This window comes from Capsicum annuum, chromosome 3 (genome assembly GCF_002878395.1).
Source record: "Capsicum annuum cultivar UCD-10X-F1 chromosome 3, UCD10Xv1.1, whole genome shotgun sequence".
Taxonomy (NCBI): Eukaryota; Viridiplantae; Streptophyta; class Magnoliopsida; order Solanales; family Solanaceae; genus Capsicum; species Capsicum annuum.
This window is the reverse complement of record NC_061113.1, coordinates 21,140,478-21,159,023: the sequence shown is the minus strand read 5'-3', so window position 1 is coordinate 21,159,023 and position 18,546 is coordinate 21,140,478. Positions and strand designations below refer to the sequence as shown.

At 35.2% G+C, this 18,546-nt stretch overlaps 1 protein-coding gene and 1 pseudogene across 1 annotated transcript; both read left to right on the top strand.

Moving 5' to 3' along the window:
- The window catches only part of LOC107864153, a 16,206-nt pseudogene extending 8,210 nt beyond the window's left edge, over positions 1-7,996 (top strand).
- A 2,757-nt stretch (positions 7,997-10,753) lies between these two features.
- LOC107864154 (CCR4-NOT transcription complex subunit 9) lies at positions 10,754-18,144 on the top strand. The gene is made up of 9 exons (XM_016710440.2): positions 10,754-14,499; positions 14,814-14,885; positions 15,851-15,932; positions 16,344-16,394; positions 16,800-16,906; positions 17,127-17,222; positions 17,307-17,497; positions 17,620-17,689; positions 17,830-18,144. The coding sequence occupies exons 1-9, from the start codon at positions 14,317-14,319 to the stop codon at positions 17,929-17,931; spliced, it is 954 nt and encodes a 317-aa protein (XP_016565926.2). The 5' UTR covers positions 10,754-14,316; the 3' UTR covers positions 17,932-18,144.
- The last annotated feature ends 402 nt before the right edge of the window (positions 18,145-18,546 follow it).

Here is an 18,546-nt window from a genome sequence, read left to right as displayed (position 1 = left end):
TAATATTTTTAATGTGCGGTATACGATTAATAAATATACTATGATGCACAGAGATGGATTCCTAAAAAAAGATAAGGATGTATGTTAGTTTTTCTAATATAAGGGGGAGATTATAAGCAGTTATGAAATATGTTAGGAATTATCATCAGATCCTCATTCAAAAGATAATTCAAGTCAAATACCGAAAGCATCTCATATTTAGCTGCAAGTGCTCCTATTTTGTGTCCTTAAAGGATAAAGTCCATGCATGCGTGAAGCATGATAGACCAATCGGTTCCAAATGAAATAATACTTGAAAAGGGTAAGGAGCAAATAATCATGATAAGAAGGTAATGTGCTCTTGAAGAGCCTACGACACAACACTTCATGAAACCTTATGAGAGGTTTAGGTACCTAAAAATAATAAAGTGATGAGATCTCAAAATGTTATGTCGCATTGTGAATCGATACAAAATAAGAAATCGTCGACGATATTTTTGATACAATATTGACGCAATATTATAAAAGATTATGAGGATCTGAATTTTACGTCAATTTAAACATGATGACGTAGAAATATTTATCAAGTGACTTGAAAAGATGCATTTTAGTAAGCATAAAACTTATTTGATTTGCAGTCCAGACACTTGAAGATGTCACACTTGACATGTTGGATATTGTTACTGGACAAATATCCATATGAAAATCCCTAAAGGATTCAAAATGCCTGAAGCATATAAAGTTTCTGGAAAACTTTTTATTATCCTCATAAGATATAATTTGATGATTTGAGTATAATTGAAACTCTCAGAGAGTTTTCAAAAGCGATAAAGTATTTGCTTAAATGAGAAACATGCAAAAATTGAATAAGGATCCATTCTGACCTCAAGAAAAGAATAAGGATCTCCTTGGTTATGAAATACCATATCTTAGTGCAATTGATGCACTAATGTATTTGCAAATACTATAAGGCCCAATATAACATTTTTTAAGTTAATTTGTTAGCAAGTTTGCAGTACCGATCTTATTGGTCATGCTGATTTTGGATACTTATCTGACCTACATAAAGCTCGGTCTCAAATAGGCTATGTGTTCATATGTATTGATACTGCAATAACTTGGAGATATACAATGCAGTCTATCATAGCCACTTCATCGAATCATGCTGAGATATTAGCTATTCATGAAGCAAGCCGAGAATATGTATGGTTGAGGTCCAAAATACATCTCATTCGAGAGAAATGTGATGTAAAATATGACAATCTATCCACAATTTTATACGAAGATAATGCACCATGCATAGCACATCTTAATGGAGGATTAATAAAATGAGATAGAACGAAACACACTTCATCAAAACTTTTCTACATACATGAGCTACAAAAGAATGGTGATATTAGCGTGCAACAGATTCGTTCAAGTGAAAATGTGGCTGATTTATTCACCAAGTCTTCTCCAATTACAACTTTTAAGAAGATGGTGCATAAAATCGGGATGCAAAAGTTCAAAGATGTTCTCATTAGGGGGAGTTAATCCGCGTTGTACTCTTTTTTTCTTACAAGGTTTTGTCCCATTGGATTTTCTTGTAAAGTTTTTAATGAGACAGCTGATATAAGAGATGTGTACTCTTTTTTCTTCAATAGATTTTTTTTCCTATTGAATTTTTTCTAGTAAGGTTTTAACGAGACATATTATCTATCCAGACATTCAGGGGAGTGTTATAAATATATTTATATTATATTGAATGTCTATCAAAATCTAATGAGATCTAATTGATATCTATCATAAGTATCTGACTTTTAGTCAGAAACTAGGAGTATTTTCCCTATAAATAAAGAATTTGAGAAATAAAAATTACTCTCTCTATTTTCTCTACTCTTATTATTTATTCTTCTTATTTTTTCTTTATATTTCATAACATTACGTTACTTTTTCTTTAAAATGAAAAAACAAAATTTTAATTTGATCACGTAAAAATACTTAGCTTAACAAAAGTATATCACACTTCACGTGAATATCACGTTTATATTGCTATACTATATACGTTTTAAATCAAACAGTGGCAATTTTGTCTTTTTCTTAATGAAAAAAACAGTATAAAAGGAGAGAACGCAGTACACAAAAAGCAAAAGAAAAAAAAGAGAGCCCAAAATGACAAATTTACCCCCGGCTCTCTCACTCGGCATCGGCGGCGGCGGAGGTATCATCGGCGGCGGGGGCATAGGCGGCGCAGGCAACGGCGTCAGTGTCGGAGGTATCGGAGGCGGTGGCGGAGGAGGAACATCGTCGTTGTCTAGAGCGGAAGCTGCAATCGGCGGAGCAGCTAGTGCTTGATCTAAGCAATCCTGAACTTCGTGAAAATGCTCTTCTAGAGCTTTTTAAGGTTTAGTATTTGTTTCTCAATTTCAGAGGTTTATTTTCATGTTTTTGTTTTGCTGTTTGTATCGTTTTATTTATTCTTTTTATAGACTCGTCGTGGCATGATTTTGTGTAATTCAATTATGTAATTACGGCAAAGAGTTTAGGCGTTAGGGTTTTCATGTAAATTGAGCTGAAAAATCTAGATGGAAAATTGGGCTGAAAAATTTAGATGGAAAAATTGAGATGGTAAATTGAGCTGAAAAATTTGGATGGAAAATTGAGATGGCAAATTGAGCTGAAAAATTTAGATGGAAAATTGAGATGGCAAATGAGCTGAAAAATTTAGATGGAAAATTGAAATGGCAAATTGAGGTGAAAAATTTAGATGGCAAATTGAGCTGAAAAGTGTAAGAAAATTGAGATGGTAAATTGAGCTGAAAAATTAAGATGGAAAATTGAGATGGTAAATTGAGCTGAAAAATTTAGATGGAAAATATAGATGTAAAACTGAGCTGAAAAGTTTTGGAAAATTGAGCTGAAAAATATTGTTGTATGGTTTCATTTTATTTTATCTATCGACTCATGGAGGATGATTTTGTATAATTCAGTTAAGGATTACGGTGAAGTTATGTATAATTAAGAGTTTGGGACTTAGGGTTTCTTCTATGTCTTAGGGTTAAAGTTTGAGTCTTTGAGAATAGTAGGAGGATTGAGATACTTGGTTTTGGTGACTATTAGATGCTTATCACTTCGTAGAGTTGAATTGTAATTGTATTCACCGCGAAATTGAGATGGAAAATGACCTTGTCTACGGGCGAATGTACCTCTTAGATGCTTGTTGAGAATAGGAGAAAAATGAAGTTGAGGGGTTAACTTGTTTTGTTTGACTATCGGTTATTCCTTCCATAGATTCGCCGGGAGTGATTTTGTGTAATTCAATTCTGGATTACGGTAAAGTTATGTATAATTGCGAGTTTAGGACTTAGGATTTCTTGGGGTTAAAGTTTGAGAATAGTAGATGAATGGAGATACTTGATTTTGATGACTATAATAGGTATCAAAACCTAGTATTTGTGGTCTTATACTATTCTCAAACTTTAGCCCTAAGATGTGAAAGAAGCTCAAGTCCTAAACTCTCAATTATAGAGAAACTTCACCGCAATCCAGAATCGAATTATACAAGATCATGCCCTAGGAGTTCTTAGAAATAATAAAACAATACGACCTTAAAATGAAACATGGAAGTGAACCTCTTTTTGCTCCTACAATTCTTAACAAGCATAAAATAGGTGCATTGGGCAATCATCAGCATCATTTTCCATCTCAATTTTCGGTGAATCCAGTTAGCCCTAAAACATAGAAGAAGCCCTAAGTCCTAAGCTCTCAATTACACAGAACTTTACTGTAATTTCAGAATTGAGTCTCACAAAATCATGCCCAAGGAGTCCATAGAGAGAGTAAAATGATGCAACAATTCAAACGGAACATGAAAGTAAGTCGTTGAAGTGAGAAGAATAAACCTTAGAATGTTCTAGAAGAGCATTTTCACGAAGATTCTGTTCGACCCCTATATTTCTATTTTGCTGCTCACTTCTCTTCCGCAATGTGCTCATATCTGTGTATATGTGGATCAGCAAATAATTGGCGTTTTGGATTAGTTACCATTTTGTTGTTCTGCTAAAATAAGTATTTAGATTTACCTAAAAACATTTATTGCCTTTGTTTTCCTTTTTCAGAAGAGGGAACTTTTTCCAGGATTTGGCCCCCTTGTTGTGGAACTCATTTGGTACTATCGCTGCACTCCTACGGGTACTTCGAGAAATGTTTCATTATACTTCTGAGTTAGTCTCATCTCTCATCTCTCATCTCTCATCTCTCAGATTCTTGCCCACTGCACATCTCTTTAGTGATTACAGATACTTCAGTCTTCACACTGCACCATTAAAAGTGAGGAATAAAAGGAAGCATCTGTAAGACCTTTTACAACCAAGCTGTCAAGGAAACATCTTAATGACCTTTTGATTGGGTTATTGAGTAAATCACATTGTTAAAATTGAAAATGTGTTGTAGAGTCATATATTGTTTCCCTTAACATCTTGTAGAGTCTTAGGATGATAAAATATGTTGTGAAATTTCTGGTTGGGGTGGGAGTGGGAGCTAGTCTCATGTTGGCCCATGGGGTGCGTCCCTAGTTGTAATTTGCACTTGGCGCATAGCAAGATTGATTTTCCAATAATGGGAACTAGACAGAACGTGTCATTTTCATTGTATGTGTACAAACTGTTTTTAAATCTAATTTCAATTTAACTGTTTTATACCTTGACCAACTTAGATGATAAACAGAAGCTACAATCTGTAGGTGGTTGTATGCTTTATCAGAGCCTATATTATTGGTCCAGTTAAAATAACTCTTTCTACCATGATGAGATTCTGGACTTATATTCTTTCAACTATTTCGCTCATATTTCTTGAACTTTATTGTGGACAATTTCTGTCTAACGTCCTTGTTTCTTTTTTAATTTTACTTATAGCGTGGAAGTTACTAGCTGTTTTTATAAGTTTGTAAACGTTAAATTTTGCTTGTTTGCAGGAGATAGTTTCTATCTACTCTGTTTTGGCGCCGCCAAACCTAACTCCTGCGCAATCCAATATTGTAATGCACTAGCACTTCTTCAGGTATATTAACTTCTTTTCCTTGTGGACTTTCTCTCAATGATTCTTGATGCTTGTCTCTATTATTCTTTCATGTTGGTGATCTTAAAGTAATGAGTTATTGTCATTATATGATTTCTTTTATAATGATTAAATGCCCAACATTAGGTGTAGAAAATTGGATAGGTTTGGGTTTGCGTTATATGTATCAGGAGAGGTGAGGGTGAATGCAACTGACTGGAAGATGTTCAAAATTTTTCTTTTTCCTTGTAAAAAAAATACCTGTTAGCAGTGAAGTAGTTTTGGATTTTATTTCTTTCTTGGAGCATGGCAAGTATCACTTCCAAATATCTGTTGTTATCATATATAAGTGCTTTTAAGATGTAATTATATTCAGAGGCGGAGCCAGGATTTCAACCGAGGGGGTTCAATATTTGAAGAAAACTTAGCGGAAGGGGGTTCAACACCTACTATAGATACATAAAAATATAATTTTAATCATATATAAATGATATATTTTTCCGTCGAAGGGGATTCGGATGAACCCCTACCAAAGGGGCGGGTCCGCCCCTGATTGTATTGTGATAAAGAATGGATCTTGGGCCTAACTCAACCTCAAAAGCTAGCTCAAGAGGTGAGGATTACCCAAGTCCATATAAGTAAACTATCAGTCCATTCCCCAAACAGTGTGGGAATTTTACCCACTTTAACACCCCCTCACGCCCAGGCCCAACTGGCACTGGTGCGTGGACCGGGAGCCTAAACGGGAATGGACCTGACCCTGGCTCTAATACCATGATAAAGAATGGATCTTGGGCCTAACTCAACCTCAAAAGCTAGCTCAAGAGGTGAGGATTACCCAAGTCCATATAAGTAAAATACCAGTCCTTTCCCCAACCCCCAACCAGTGTAGAAATTTTACCCACTCTAACATATTCCCACTATGCCTCTGTTAATTAGGTTTTTTTACTGGTCAAGGTCAAATCTTTTAACCTTCCTATTGAAATAGCTTCTCATCGCTTTCTATTTTGTAGTGCGTAGCCTCTCATCCTGACACTAGAATGTTGTTCCTCAACGGTAATGATTCTCTTCCTCTTTTATTAAAGTTCTCTTATTTGTGTGTCAGTGGTCATAAGCTTGGCTTTCTTTAACTACAAAAAAGCCTTTTCTGACTGTGCTTTTAGGTGGAATGTCGTCGGAAAGCTAGAAAATTGTTGACTATGTTGATTCGCAGTTGCTTGTGAATGCAAATTCTTTTCCATAACAATGGCAGGGACATAAAAATTCTCAACGCTCCTCATACATTTCTTATGCAACCGGCACTTGCTTGGTGCTTTTCACTTTTTTTTTTCAAAATAAAGACCTTTGCTTGACAGTCGCTGATGTCCATAAAGAGGAAGAAATGAAGATTACATGTTTGTGGCCTAAGGTTCTTTGAAGCGCTGACCGATGCAACAACACAAACATGTAGTCTTAGATACCTACCCCAGCCCCATATTATTTTCATGTATAATGCTTTGTAGCCTTCAAAGCTTACAAGTACATTTAAGAAAAAGAAAACAAATAAATGGACTTCATAATCATCATGTGTTCTCGAGATCTGGATAGACTTTTGTGTGATGATAATTGAAATTGTGATCTATCATAGTTGTGATATTTGGTTCTCTCTTTGAATAAATCCTTCTGACAGTTTTCTACTTTGCAGCACATATTCCTTTGTATCTGTACCCTTTTCTTAATACAACAAGCAAGTCTAGACCTTTTGAATATTTGAGGCTTACAAGCTTAGGTGTCATTGGCGCCCTCGTGAAGGTAATAAGTTTACTGTATTTCATGCGTCTCCTTTTCTACTTCCATTGTTAGTATAAAGATTTCATTCATGATCATATCTATCGGGAATGACCAACTATGAAAAAGAAACCATGATTAAATATAATTTCAGGAGCTAAACATGATATTTATGGTATTTTTAAGCTGCCTTAACCATTTTTTTTCTAAAGCTTAAGGTACTTTGTTTCTTTTGGTTTTCTTTGGGCAGGTTGATGACACTGAAGTTATCAGTTTTCTTCTTTCAACAGAGATAATTCCCCTGTGCTTGCGCACGATGGAGATGGGGAGTGAACTATCAAAAACAGTTGGTGCTTCCCCGAAGCCAGTTTCGAATTACATCCTCCCTCAACTTCATTAGATTTTCATGCATCTAAATTATCATTTTGACAGGTTGCAACTTTCATAGTGCAAAAAATTCTTCTTGATGATGTGGGTCTGGATTACATCTGTACCACAGCGGAAAGGTTTTTCGCAGTAGCCCGAGTTTTAGGGAATATAGTTGGTGCACTTGCCGAGCAACCTTCATCAAGGTTGCTTAAAACACATAATTAGGTGCTATCTCCGTCTGTCGGATAATCCAAGGTTAGTTTTCTGTATATCACCATCCCGGTTTTCCTTTCAGCTTTGCTTGTGTGTGATATATCGCAATCCTCTCTGCGCATTCTCATTTTTATGAGGCTAAAGGCGATGTGGCTTATGGCAGGGCGTGTGATGTGCTAAGAACTTGTCTTCCTGATATGCTTAGAGATACCACCTTCAGCAGTTGTCTTCGTGTACGTAATACTTAGCAACATAAGTAGCATTCCTTTTCCGGCATTAGATCGTTGTTGTTTTCTCTGACAACGCGTGGGTTTTTCGCGTGTGTTATCAGGAGGATACAACAACGAGGAGGTGGCTGCAACAATTGCTTCATAACGTTAGCGGGAATCGGGTTGCTCTACAGTCTGGAGGATTTGATCATATGCTTGTGAACTGAATTCATACAACTAGGACTTGAATTAGAACTTCATAGGATCTTTTATTGGTGTATTTAAGGCACATACTTAGGAATGCATTTCTGTGCATATTTTATGTGAATTATTATGAATATTAATCTGTTATTGAACGAATTCATAATAAGTTTCTACAATAAGTTTGTAAATCACTATAAATAATAAAGTATATTTTTTATAAATGGCACTTGCAACTAGAGCTGGACATAAAATATCGAATTACCAAACCGAAAAATTTGGTAATTATTGTCACGACCTGATTTTTTTCAAGTCGTGATGGCGCCTACCTTATCCCCAGTAGGCAAATCAAGCCATAGCTCGGAATACGGGCTAATAGGCAGAAATTAGAAAAGATCACGTATAATGATAACAATAGTAATAACAAGTAACAAATAGAAAGGAAACATATATCATATACTAAAACGAGGGAAGGAAAAGGACCAAACACACAAATGAATCTCTCTCAAGACCTGGTAAGGTCAGTACTAGAGCCAATACTAAAATATACTAGAGTAGTAGATAGAGTCCAAAATATATCCAATATATATAAACCGTCTCGTGTACAAAAGACTAAACTAGAGTAGATAGAGGAGGATTAGCCTCGGACGATAGTAAGCTCATCTTGTTCTGAATCAGTACTGAAAGGTAGGAATCACGTCAATGTCGGCTGCGACTACTCGCATTTGCATCAGGGAAAAGATGCAGAAGTGTAGTATGAGTACCAAAGCAACGGACACTCAGTAGGCATCATCGAACGACTGAGCTCAATACAAAAAAGGTATAACTACAATGTGAGGGCGTAATTGGAGTCATCAGTAAATAGGGATAGAAAGGTAAACAACTACCAAGCTACACTGTAAAGGAATAAATATAAGCGATACAAAAAATAAGTAATGCAGTAATAACGGACAAATCAAACTAACCTAACTGGACCCTCATAAGGCCGCTAGGCACGCTGAAGAAGACAATTAACCCAATCGTACCCCCATAAGCCGATGGGACACACAAGAAGTAATAAAAACAAATATAAATAATTCGTAACTGAACTGATCCCAAGAAATCGTAGTAGTCATCCAGATGTGCACCAGACTTAACTGGCACCAATAGGTAGTAATGAGAGGTCAGATACCGAACTCGAACCGATAGTGATGGATAATAACAAGAGGACACGTGCCAGATTCGAACTGGACACAGTGGGTAATAATGAGAGGCCACATATATAATATACAACATAAATCATAATCAAATGTCGGACTCGAACCGAAACTAAGAGGAACCACAACCATAATCAGATGTCGGACTTGAATCGGAATTCAAAGGAATCACAACCATAATCAGATGCCGGACTCGATCCGGAACTCAAAGGAACCACAATCATAATCAGATGTCGAACTTGTACCGGAACTCAAAGGAACCACAATCGTAATCAGATGCCGACTCGAACCAGAACTCATAGTAACCATACCCAACTGTAATATTAAGATCCATACCATACCATAACAATGTCAACGTGGTATCCAAATTTACAATCAATGACAGAAATAAAGTATATACTGAACCTTAACAGAAGCTAAAATACGTCTAATTACCGTACACATGTCTTAATGGAAAATTTAAGGTTTTACAATTTAATTTCACGTCCTAAAGCGATAGACGCAAGATTATATTTGAAAGACAAAATATCAAAATTTACTGAAACGGATTCCTAATCCGGATAAATAAGACATGTTATATATATCAAGTGGTACGCAACTACAAGTACTTATCCAAAGCTTGCATAATAGTTCACAATAGGGTAAGCATAGGCTACCTGAACGCCAAAGCTTAAATGTCTTTCTACGAAACCTTCAAATAGTGCCCTACTAAAACCCGAGCTTGAACAACTTAATTTCTTTTTGAAAATTAAATACAATGAGTAAATTTATTCTTTAAAACTTAAATTGATAAGCCTTACACCAAGCAGCAGAATATATTGTTTGAGGAAAACAAGGTAACTATTACAATTGTAAGTATTTTTGTCACGAGTTTAGCTAACAATTACTTAAATACCGAGCCATCGCCTAATTCTCCACTAATCATATCCAAATTGTGGCATCCTGCCACTTAGTATCATGGTAAAATAAAGAGAAAAAGCATCAAAAAACCCCCTAAACTTGTCTGTTCAACTTACTTTAACATTTAAACTAAACTTCTACTTATTTACCTCTTAACATTTTTAAAATGTATTAATTTCACACCTTAATATATAATACAACTCTCACAACGGAGAGTGCATCACACTCCAAATTACATAAAAATTCGTTCTTGACTCCAAAAACTAAACTTTTACCTAAAATTTGAGTCTTTCCAAAATGTTGTGCTGAATAAAAGATGATTTATGGAAAGGGAAAAGGGAAAAGGGAAAAGCTCCATTTGGAACAAAGGGTGTTGATGTTGAGGAAAGAAGAAATTTGGGTTCCATGAGGAGTCCCAATTCTTGGTAGAATTATCAAAGGGACAGATTATAAAACATGAAAAAACAACAAGGATTTAAACAGAACTTAGATAGAAAAGGTGACAATTACTGTGTTTAAAATAGGAAAGGATTTGGCGAAGGAGGAGTGGGGTGGGGCTGTTGGCAGGTTTAGGGGTGGGATGGGTGAAGAAGAGGAAATTTTTTTTTTTTTTTTTTATATATATATATATATATATGTATGTATGTATGTATGTATGTATATAATATTAGTATTTTAGTTTAAGTGCTAAAGTGAGTTAAGTGGACAAGTTCATGAGGGGTTTTGATGCATTTTTTCTAAAATAAATATAATATTTTGAATGTACCAAAATTAATTGAAAATTATTTCTAATTAAACCTCTATTATATAATAATAATATTTTAACATATCTAAATTTACTATCTTCGTTTAAAATATTAATACACTATTAAAACTATTATAAAGTAATATAAATATATCATCACTTAAAAAATGTTATCAATATCAAATTTTTTTTAGAAGGATACTAAATTATATTTTTACCAAATGACAATTTAAATCAAATATTTCAAAATATATTAGATATTAATGAAATTCTAAAACAACTGCATGTTAATCGAACTATCAGTCCCAACAAGTCATAAATAACTTGGAACAATTATAAAAAATCTGTGGATACCGAAAATGTATCACGTCAGAAAGTGATGGGTAATTGATCTCCTTATATGTACTTGGGCAATCTTCCCTCATGAGCTAGCTTTTGAGTTTGAGTTAGACCCAAGATCCATTCTTTGTTCACCGATGTTGCACCCCCATATTATAAGAAAGTACGGAAAAGCTTGCTAGAGGTGCTGTCCGCCACGGCCTCTGCAAGTTCCTCTGCCGCTATTCAACAATCCTCGACGAGAAAGTACATTATAGATTTATTTATCATTAACTGATTCTTCTCTTTTGTAAGTGTTTAGCTTATATGTATCTACTTCACATTGTTCCGTAGTTTAAGTTTTGTTGCAATTGCTCCCTCTGCTCAAAATGATTGTCACTTTTCATTTCTCGAGAGCTAGTTTCGCTAATCTCGAAGCTAAATTGGACTAGATTAATACAATATTTTAAAATTAAAATTTAAATATTCAAATACTATCAAAAGTACTACAAGTTGCAAATCTCCTTTATCGGTGAAGAGATATATCTTAAAATGTTGGTCAAAGTTCATATAGTTTAACTCTTGAAAGCGAATAGTGGCAAGTATTCTGGGACTGGGGTGTGGGGTGGAGGGAGTATCTATCAAGCAAAGAGGTGTTTATTAAGCGTCGAATAGAGAGTGTATAGAAGTAAACATTTAAAGAAAAAGACTAATCCACCTATTGATGGCACTGGTTAGATATTGACCTGTGCCTCGTGTATTAATGTTGAAAATTTTGAAAAATGGATAAATAATCCCTTGAGAATAGAGTGTAAAAGAATGTCCGTACAGTTAAAGCGTGTAATAGGCTTTTCCGAATTAGTTTAAGTGGGTAATTTGTGTATTATACTGTTTATACATGAAGGAAGGGGGATGACCATTTACCTCATGATATTATAAAAGAAGGTATTCCCTTTTTACACTTTAAGGTCTTTAAAAATGTATATATATAGAGAGAGATAAATGCTCAAAGTATAATGTGGCCGTCTAAGTTGTGGAGGACTCCTCCATGTTAGAGAGTAACTTCCTTTATAAAAGTAAACAAAATAGAAAATATGAACTTGGGAGAACTCCTCCCAATTATTATATGGATTGATCATATAAGCAAGTTTCCAAAAATTACGAAAGGAATTTAATCTAAAAATTTCTTTGGTTTGGCTTGTCTAGTTTTGAAATCTGACACTTGCATCTTATCCAATATGTATGTCCCTTTTGCTTCATTCTGTAAGTCTTTAAAGTTTTAAGGTCGTACTTGTTTCAGATAGTAAAGATTCCAGTTAGCCATTGCATATGACACTTCATTTGCCTTTGGTAACAGTTTGTCATCGCGTATTTTCTAGCACAAGATCGTCAACTGATTACAATAGTTTTTTAGAGAAATTACGATAGAGAAAACTTTGAATTTGTGCGTAGGTGAAGGAATTCATGACAACAGTGCAACATGAGGGGATGAAGGACTGATAAAAGCGCCAAAGGTTCTTGCAGACATTGTGGGGTTGGTAATGGGGTCTGTATATTTGGATTGCTCCTTTGATGTGAATGTTTTTTGGGTGGTCAGTTTCTTTCATACTATTTAAGTATGTGTTGGCCATGAATCTTATAAGAACTTTATTTTGTTTTCTTTCTAGATTGAGATTACCAGTGTATCAATCAACTATGCCTGAATCTTAATTAGTTAGGTTGGGTCTATGAGTTCTCTATACTTCTTTGGATTTCTATTATAACTTGACAATAATTATGAGGAATTAAAGAGTTGAGTCTTGCCGGCTTATTGGTTATTAGTAAGTGTATATAATGTACAGCCTCAGTGCTAGCATACAAGGGGCTTTAATTGTTATTTATCGAACCCATTTTCATGCAAAGCTAAGGCTGTGTACGATACACCCTTGTGGTGGGGCCCTTCTCCGGACACCGCGCATAGCGGTAGCTTTAGTGCACCGGGCTGCCCTTTTTTTTTAATTTCATGAAAAGCTAGTTATCCTAGTAAACCTTGCATCAAATTGACTCAAGTCATACGTCTGTTTCATGTTTTAGTGATTTTTGCTGCAAGCAAAGTGGTGCCTGTGCAGTCATTATGTATGCTTGTTAATTTTTAGAGGTAAAACATCTTTCCTCTAGAAATGTGTTGTGTTATTTACCAATCGCAGTTGGATGTCCCGGGGCGAGGAGCGACAGATGTAGGCCGAGGAAGTATTGGGAAGAGGTGATTAGATAGGATTTGACTCATCTTCAACTTACCGAGACATGACTTTAGATAGGAGGATATGGAGGTCGCATATAAGGATTGAAGGTTGGTAGGTAGTGTATGTTGTCTCAATTTTAGTCTATTCTTGTAGAGTTTGTAGTCTTTAGCTTGGTGGTAGAGCGCCATGTCTGATCTCTATCGTATGATTGGCCTACTCATGTAGTCTTTGGATTTTGGTCTATATGATCATTTGTTATTTACTATATTTAAGTGGTCGCACCTTATTAGATGTTATAGATTCTTTGTGTATATTCTCTACAATCTACATTACTCTCATATTAGTTGTCATGTTTTTCTTCACTGCCATTTTTCCTTCCAGTTAGTACTCCGATTTGCTTCTCTTGAGTCGAGGGCCTTTCGAAAACCGTCTCTCTACCTTCAAGAGGTAGAGGTAAGTTCTGTGCACACACTATCCTTCTCAGACCCCACTTTGTGGGAATTCACTGGGTATGTTGATGTATTAAATCACTACTTAATATGAAACAAACGAAACGGAGGTAGTAATGAAATGCTTGAACCACAATTAAAATTCAAAATGCAACAAGCATGTTTAGGAAATAAATGGTAGTACTGCAATCTATGTAGTAGGGATTAATTGTCTAATAGTATTTTGCTTGAAAACTTCTTGATGAAGATTAAACAATAACAAATTATGTGGGGTAAGGGGGTTCATGAGGGCGGATCGAAAACAACAAATTTTGTAGGGGTGGGGGGTTGAAGTAAAAACGATGAAGTTGCACAAAACCAGAGGTAACAGATGAAAATTTGGTTGGATTCCCTTTTTTTCCTTCACACTTTCGGTAGAGGGTCGAGGTTAGTTGACACATGTCATTGTGAATAACACTCTTTTTGCCCAAATCTGACCATTTTCACTTCTCAGTGATTTGAGTGGAAAATTGGGTGCTTATGGGTCTTTTGCCATTACAGGTTGGTGATATAAGGACAAGGACCATTTATGTTTGTTAGATTAGAATTTTTTTCTTTTTATGAAATTATTAATTTTGAGATTGCGGGGCGGGTTGTAGTCTTTGGGGGTAGAAATATAAAAGGAGAAAAAAAAAGGTAAAGTGAGTGATAGGAAGGGATACGATTAAGGTAAAAATGGCAAAAACCGTACCTCTATCTCTCTCAGTTGGCGGTGGCAGCAGAGGAGGAGCATCATCGTCGTCTCATGGTGGTGGAGCCTCGATTACTATGGATCACCAAATGCAAGTTGCTGAACAACTTGTTCTCAATCTTCGTTACCACGTTCGTCGTGAACGCGCTCTTCTAGAACTTTCTAAGGTTTATTCTTCTCATTTCAATGATTTACTTTCAGGTTTCTCTTAAACTATCAATTGAGACTTTAATTTCACTTCAGTTAAATGATAGAGCATGATTTTTGAATAATTTGATTCTGGAAGTTTCTTTTTAATAGAGAATTTAGGAGTTAGGATTTTTTTTACCTCTTAGGGCTAAAGTTTAAGAATAATTTTTGAATAATTTTACTTGCAGATTCTAGATTTTGATGACTATTACTTTAGAGTGTTGAATTGTTATTGGATTTCGCTGAAAATTTAGATGAAAAATGACACTGACGACTTGTTTTTCTTTTCCAGAAGAGGGAACTTTTCCATGATTTGGCCCCCTTGTTGTGCAACTCATTTGGTACTTCCGTTGTACTCCTACAGGTACTTCGAGAAATGTTTCATTATAATTCTAAAGTTTATCTCATCTATCATCTCTCTGATGCTTGCACTTGGCTGCCCTTTATCCTTTTAATCTCATCTCCCATATGCACATGAATGCTAAAGTACCACTCTGCACTGTAATTCCAGCATTTCTTCAGTGATTACAGATGATTCACACTGCACCATTGAAAGTGAGGAATATAAGGAAGCATTGAATGACCTTTACAACAAAGTTGTCTAGGAAACATCTTAATGACCTTTTTGATTGGGTTACTGATGTATTCAAATGGTTAAAATTGAAAATGTCTTGTAGAGTTCTAGTTTTTTTAGAAAAATATTTGTACGGATGATAAAAGAGTTTTGTGAAATTTCTGGCTAGTCCCACATTGGTCCATGGGTGCGTCCCTTGTTGTAATTTGTAGTCAGCTCATAGCAAGGTTGATTGTTTAATAATGGAAACTAGACAATGTATGCCATTTTCATTGTATATGTTGGGTTGCTTTATAACATAAATGAAATCAAATGATTTGGAGTAAAATGGAATTCCAGTGTGCTTTTCCATATTTGTAGGTTGTAGATATAGATTGAACAGATGATGGAGCTAGAATCCCACTTCGAGGAGACATTAACTCAAAAAAGAAAAAAGAAAAATCACCACCACGAGGAGAAACTATTCTATTATTTAAATCTAATCTCAGTTTAATGTTTTTATACCTTGGCCCAACTTAGATGGTAAAGAGAAGCTACTATATCAGAGCCAGCATCTATTGATTCTGTTTAAATTAACTCTTTCTACCATGAGGAGATTTTGGACTTCTATTCTCTCAGCTATTTACTTGTATTTCTTGAACTTCTATTGTAGACATTTTCTGTCCAACTATTTGATTTTTATCCCTTAAGACTTATAGCGTGGAAGTTACTAGTTATTTTTGTAAGTCTGTAAATGTTACTATGCATGTTTGCAGGAGTTAATTTCTATATACCCCTTTTTGACACCGCCAAACCTGACTCCTGCACAATCAAATAGAGTTTGTAATGTACTAGCACTTCTTCAGGTATATAAACTTATTTTCCTTCTTTACTTTTACTCGGTGATTACCGATACTGTTTCTGCTATTCATTCTTGTTTGTGATATTTGAAGTAATGAGTTATTGTCATTATATGATTTCTTTATAATGATTAAATGTTTGCATTATGTGCAGAAAATTGAATATGTTTGGGGTTGTGTTATATGTATCAGGTGGGTTGGTGCTCACATTTTTTAACTTTCTCTTGTAAAAAAACTTGTAGTAAAGTATTTTAAACTTTTATTTCTTTTTTGGAGCTTGGCAGGTATCACTTCTAAATATCTGCTGTTATTATAGTATAAGTGCTTTGAGATTAAATTATTTTCACTTTTGCTGGTCAAGGTCAAATCTTCCTTCCTTCCCACTGAAATAGTTTTTCATTGCTTTCTATTTTGCAATGTGTAGCCTCTCATCCGGACACCAAAATGTCATTACTCAGTGGTAAAGATTCTCTTATCTGTTTGTCAATGGCAATAAGCTTTGCCTTGAAAAACTAGAATATCGTTGCCTATGTTGATTTACTTCTTTTCCATAGCAATTACACGAACACAAAAATCTCAGCACTCCTCATAGTTACATCTCTTATTCCACAGGCACTCCGCTTAGTGAATTTCACTTAATAAAACTCTTATTTACTGGTCAAAAATAATTCTACAGTCACAAGTCAAAGATTATGATCCAATTAGTATCAAGTTAATGTCGGTTTGCATTCGTTTGATAAATCTTTGGAGGATAATTAGAATTTGATTTACATATAAAGACCTTATATTTGGATTCATCTTATCCATTACTTGTGATATATGGTTTCCCTTGAATAAATCCTTCTGACAGCTTTCTTCTTTGCAGCAAGTATTCCTTTGTATTTGTACCCTTTTCTTGTTACAAGAAGCAAGTCTAGACCTTTTGAATATTTGAGGCTTTCTAGCTTAGGTGTCATTGGCGCCCTCGTGAAGGTAATAAGTCTACTAAACTTCATGCGTCTCTTTTCTAATTTTATCGTTCATATAAAGATTTCATTCATGATCATATCTACTGGGGATGACCACATATGAAAAGGAAACCATGATTAGTTTTAATATCAGTAGCTAAAGATGCTATTTTTGGCATTTTTAACCTACCGTAATAAATTGTTTTTCTGAAGCCACTTTATTTCTTTTGATTTTCTCTGCGTAGGCAGATGATACTGAAGTTATCCGTGCTCTTCTTTCACCAGAGATAATTCTGAGTTTCCTGCGCTCGATGGACATTGGATGTGAACTATCCAAAACAGTTAGTGCTTCTCCAAAGCCTGTTTCCAGTTTCATCTGCCCTCGACTTAAATAGATTTGCATGCATCTAATTTAATGCCGATAGGTTGCAACTTTCATTCTGCAAAAATTGCTTCTAGATGATGTGGGTCTGGATTACATCTGTACCAGAGCGGTAAAGTTTTTTGATGTAGCGCAAGTTTTAGGGAATATGGTTGGTGAACTTGTTGAACAACCTTCATCTAGATTGCTAAAATACATAATTAGATGCTATCTTCGTCTGTCGGATAATCAAAGGTTAGTTTTTTGTCTATCACCATCCTGATTTTCCTTTCAACTTCTTATGCGTGATATATCACAATCCTCTATGGGCTTTCTATATATCGAAGGCTAAAGGTGATGTGCATGGCTTATGGCAGGGCATGTGATGCACTGAGAACTTGTCTTCCCGATATGCTTAGAGATACCACCTTCAACAGTTGTCTTCGCGTACGTAATACTTGGCCCCCCACCCCCCACCCCCACTCTCCCCTCCTGTGCTTCTCCGTTAGTGATCAGGAAGCATTTATTTTCTGGCCACACACTTACTTTTTCTGGCCATGAGTGGTTTTCTCGTGTTATGTTATCAGGAGGATCCAGTGACGAGGATGTGGCTGCAAGAATTGCTTCAAAAAGTCAATGGGAATCTGGTTGCTCTACAAACTGGAGGATCATTGAACCGAATTCATTAAACTATGATATAAGTTAGGAATTTTTGGTGTCTTTATAGTGCATATTTGGAGTGCATTCTGTACTCATGGGAGTTGGGTATTGTTGGGTGTTTATTTAAGGTGTATGTCATGCATTTCTGTATTTATAGGAGTTTGTGTGTGTTGGAATATTTAAGGTCTGTTTGGAATGTACTACTCTGCTCATATGTTTATTTATGCAGCACATTATGTGAATTGTTACTGGGGCACCTTAAATCTAGATTCGCGTGGGGGGTCAACTTAATCCTGCGGGTCAAACAACCCCTTATTATTAATAGAGAAGGAGAGCCCTTCTAGTGTTTAAGGACGTGGTTTAGTGATAAATCACAAGGTTTTGTTTTTAATGAAGGCAAAAAATACTAGTTCATTTTATGCTATTTATCTAAGTTTTGATTTGACAAATTTACTTAAGAGTGAGTAATCCATGTTCTTTAAGGTAAAAGAAAGAAAATCATGAAAAGATCACAATTTAAATTTTGATGGGCAAAGTTAGTGATACCTATACGGGTAACAGGATTGATTTCTTGGTGTGATGATTTGAAATTATTCTATCTTAATCATATATTTTATGTTAAAGCCGTTAGAAATTAAAAGAAA

Bases quoted from the DNA above. Each gene is read 5' to 3' on its own strand.
- LOC107864154 (XM_016710440.2), top strand. From the start codon at position 14,317: ATGGCAAAAACCGTACCTCTATCTCTCTCAGTTGGCGGTGGCAGCAGA. The intron at 16,395-16,799 runs GTAAAGATTCTC...TCTTCTTTGCAG, and splicing joins CAAAATGTCATTACTCAGTG to CAAGTATTCCTTTGTATTTG. The intron at 16,907-17,126 runs GTAATAAGTCTA...TTCTCTGCGTAG, and splicing joins TCATTGGCGCCCTCGTGAAG to GCAGATGATACTGAAGTTAT.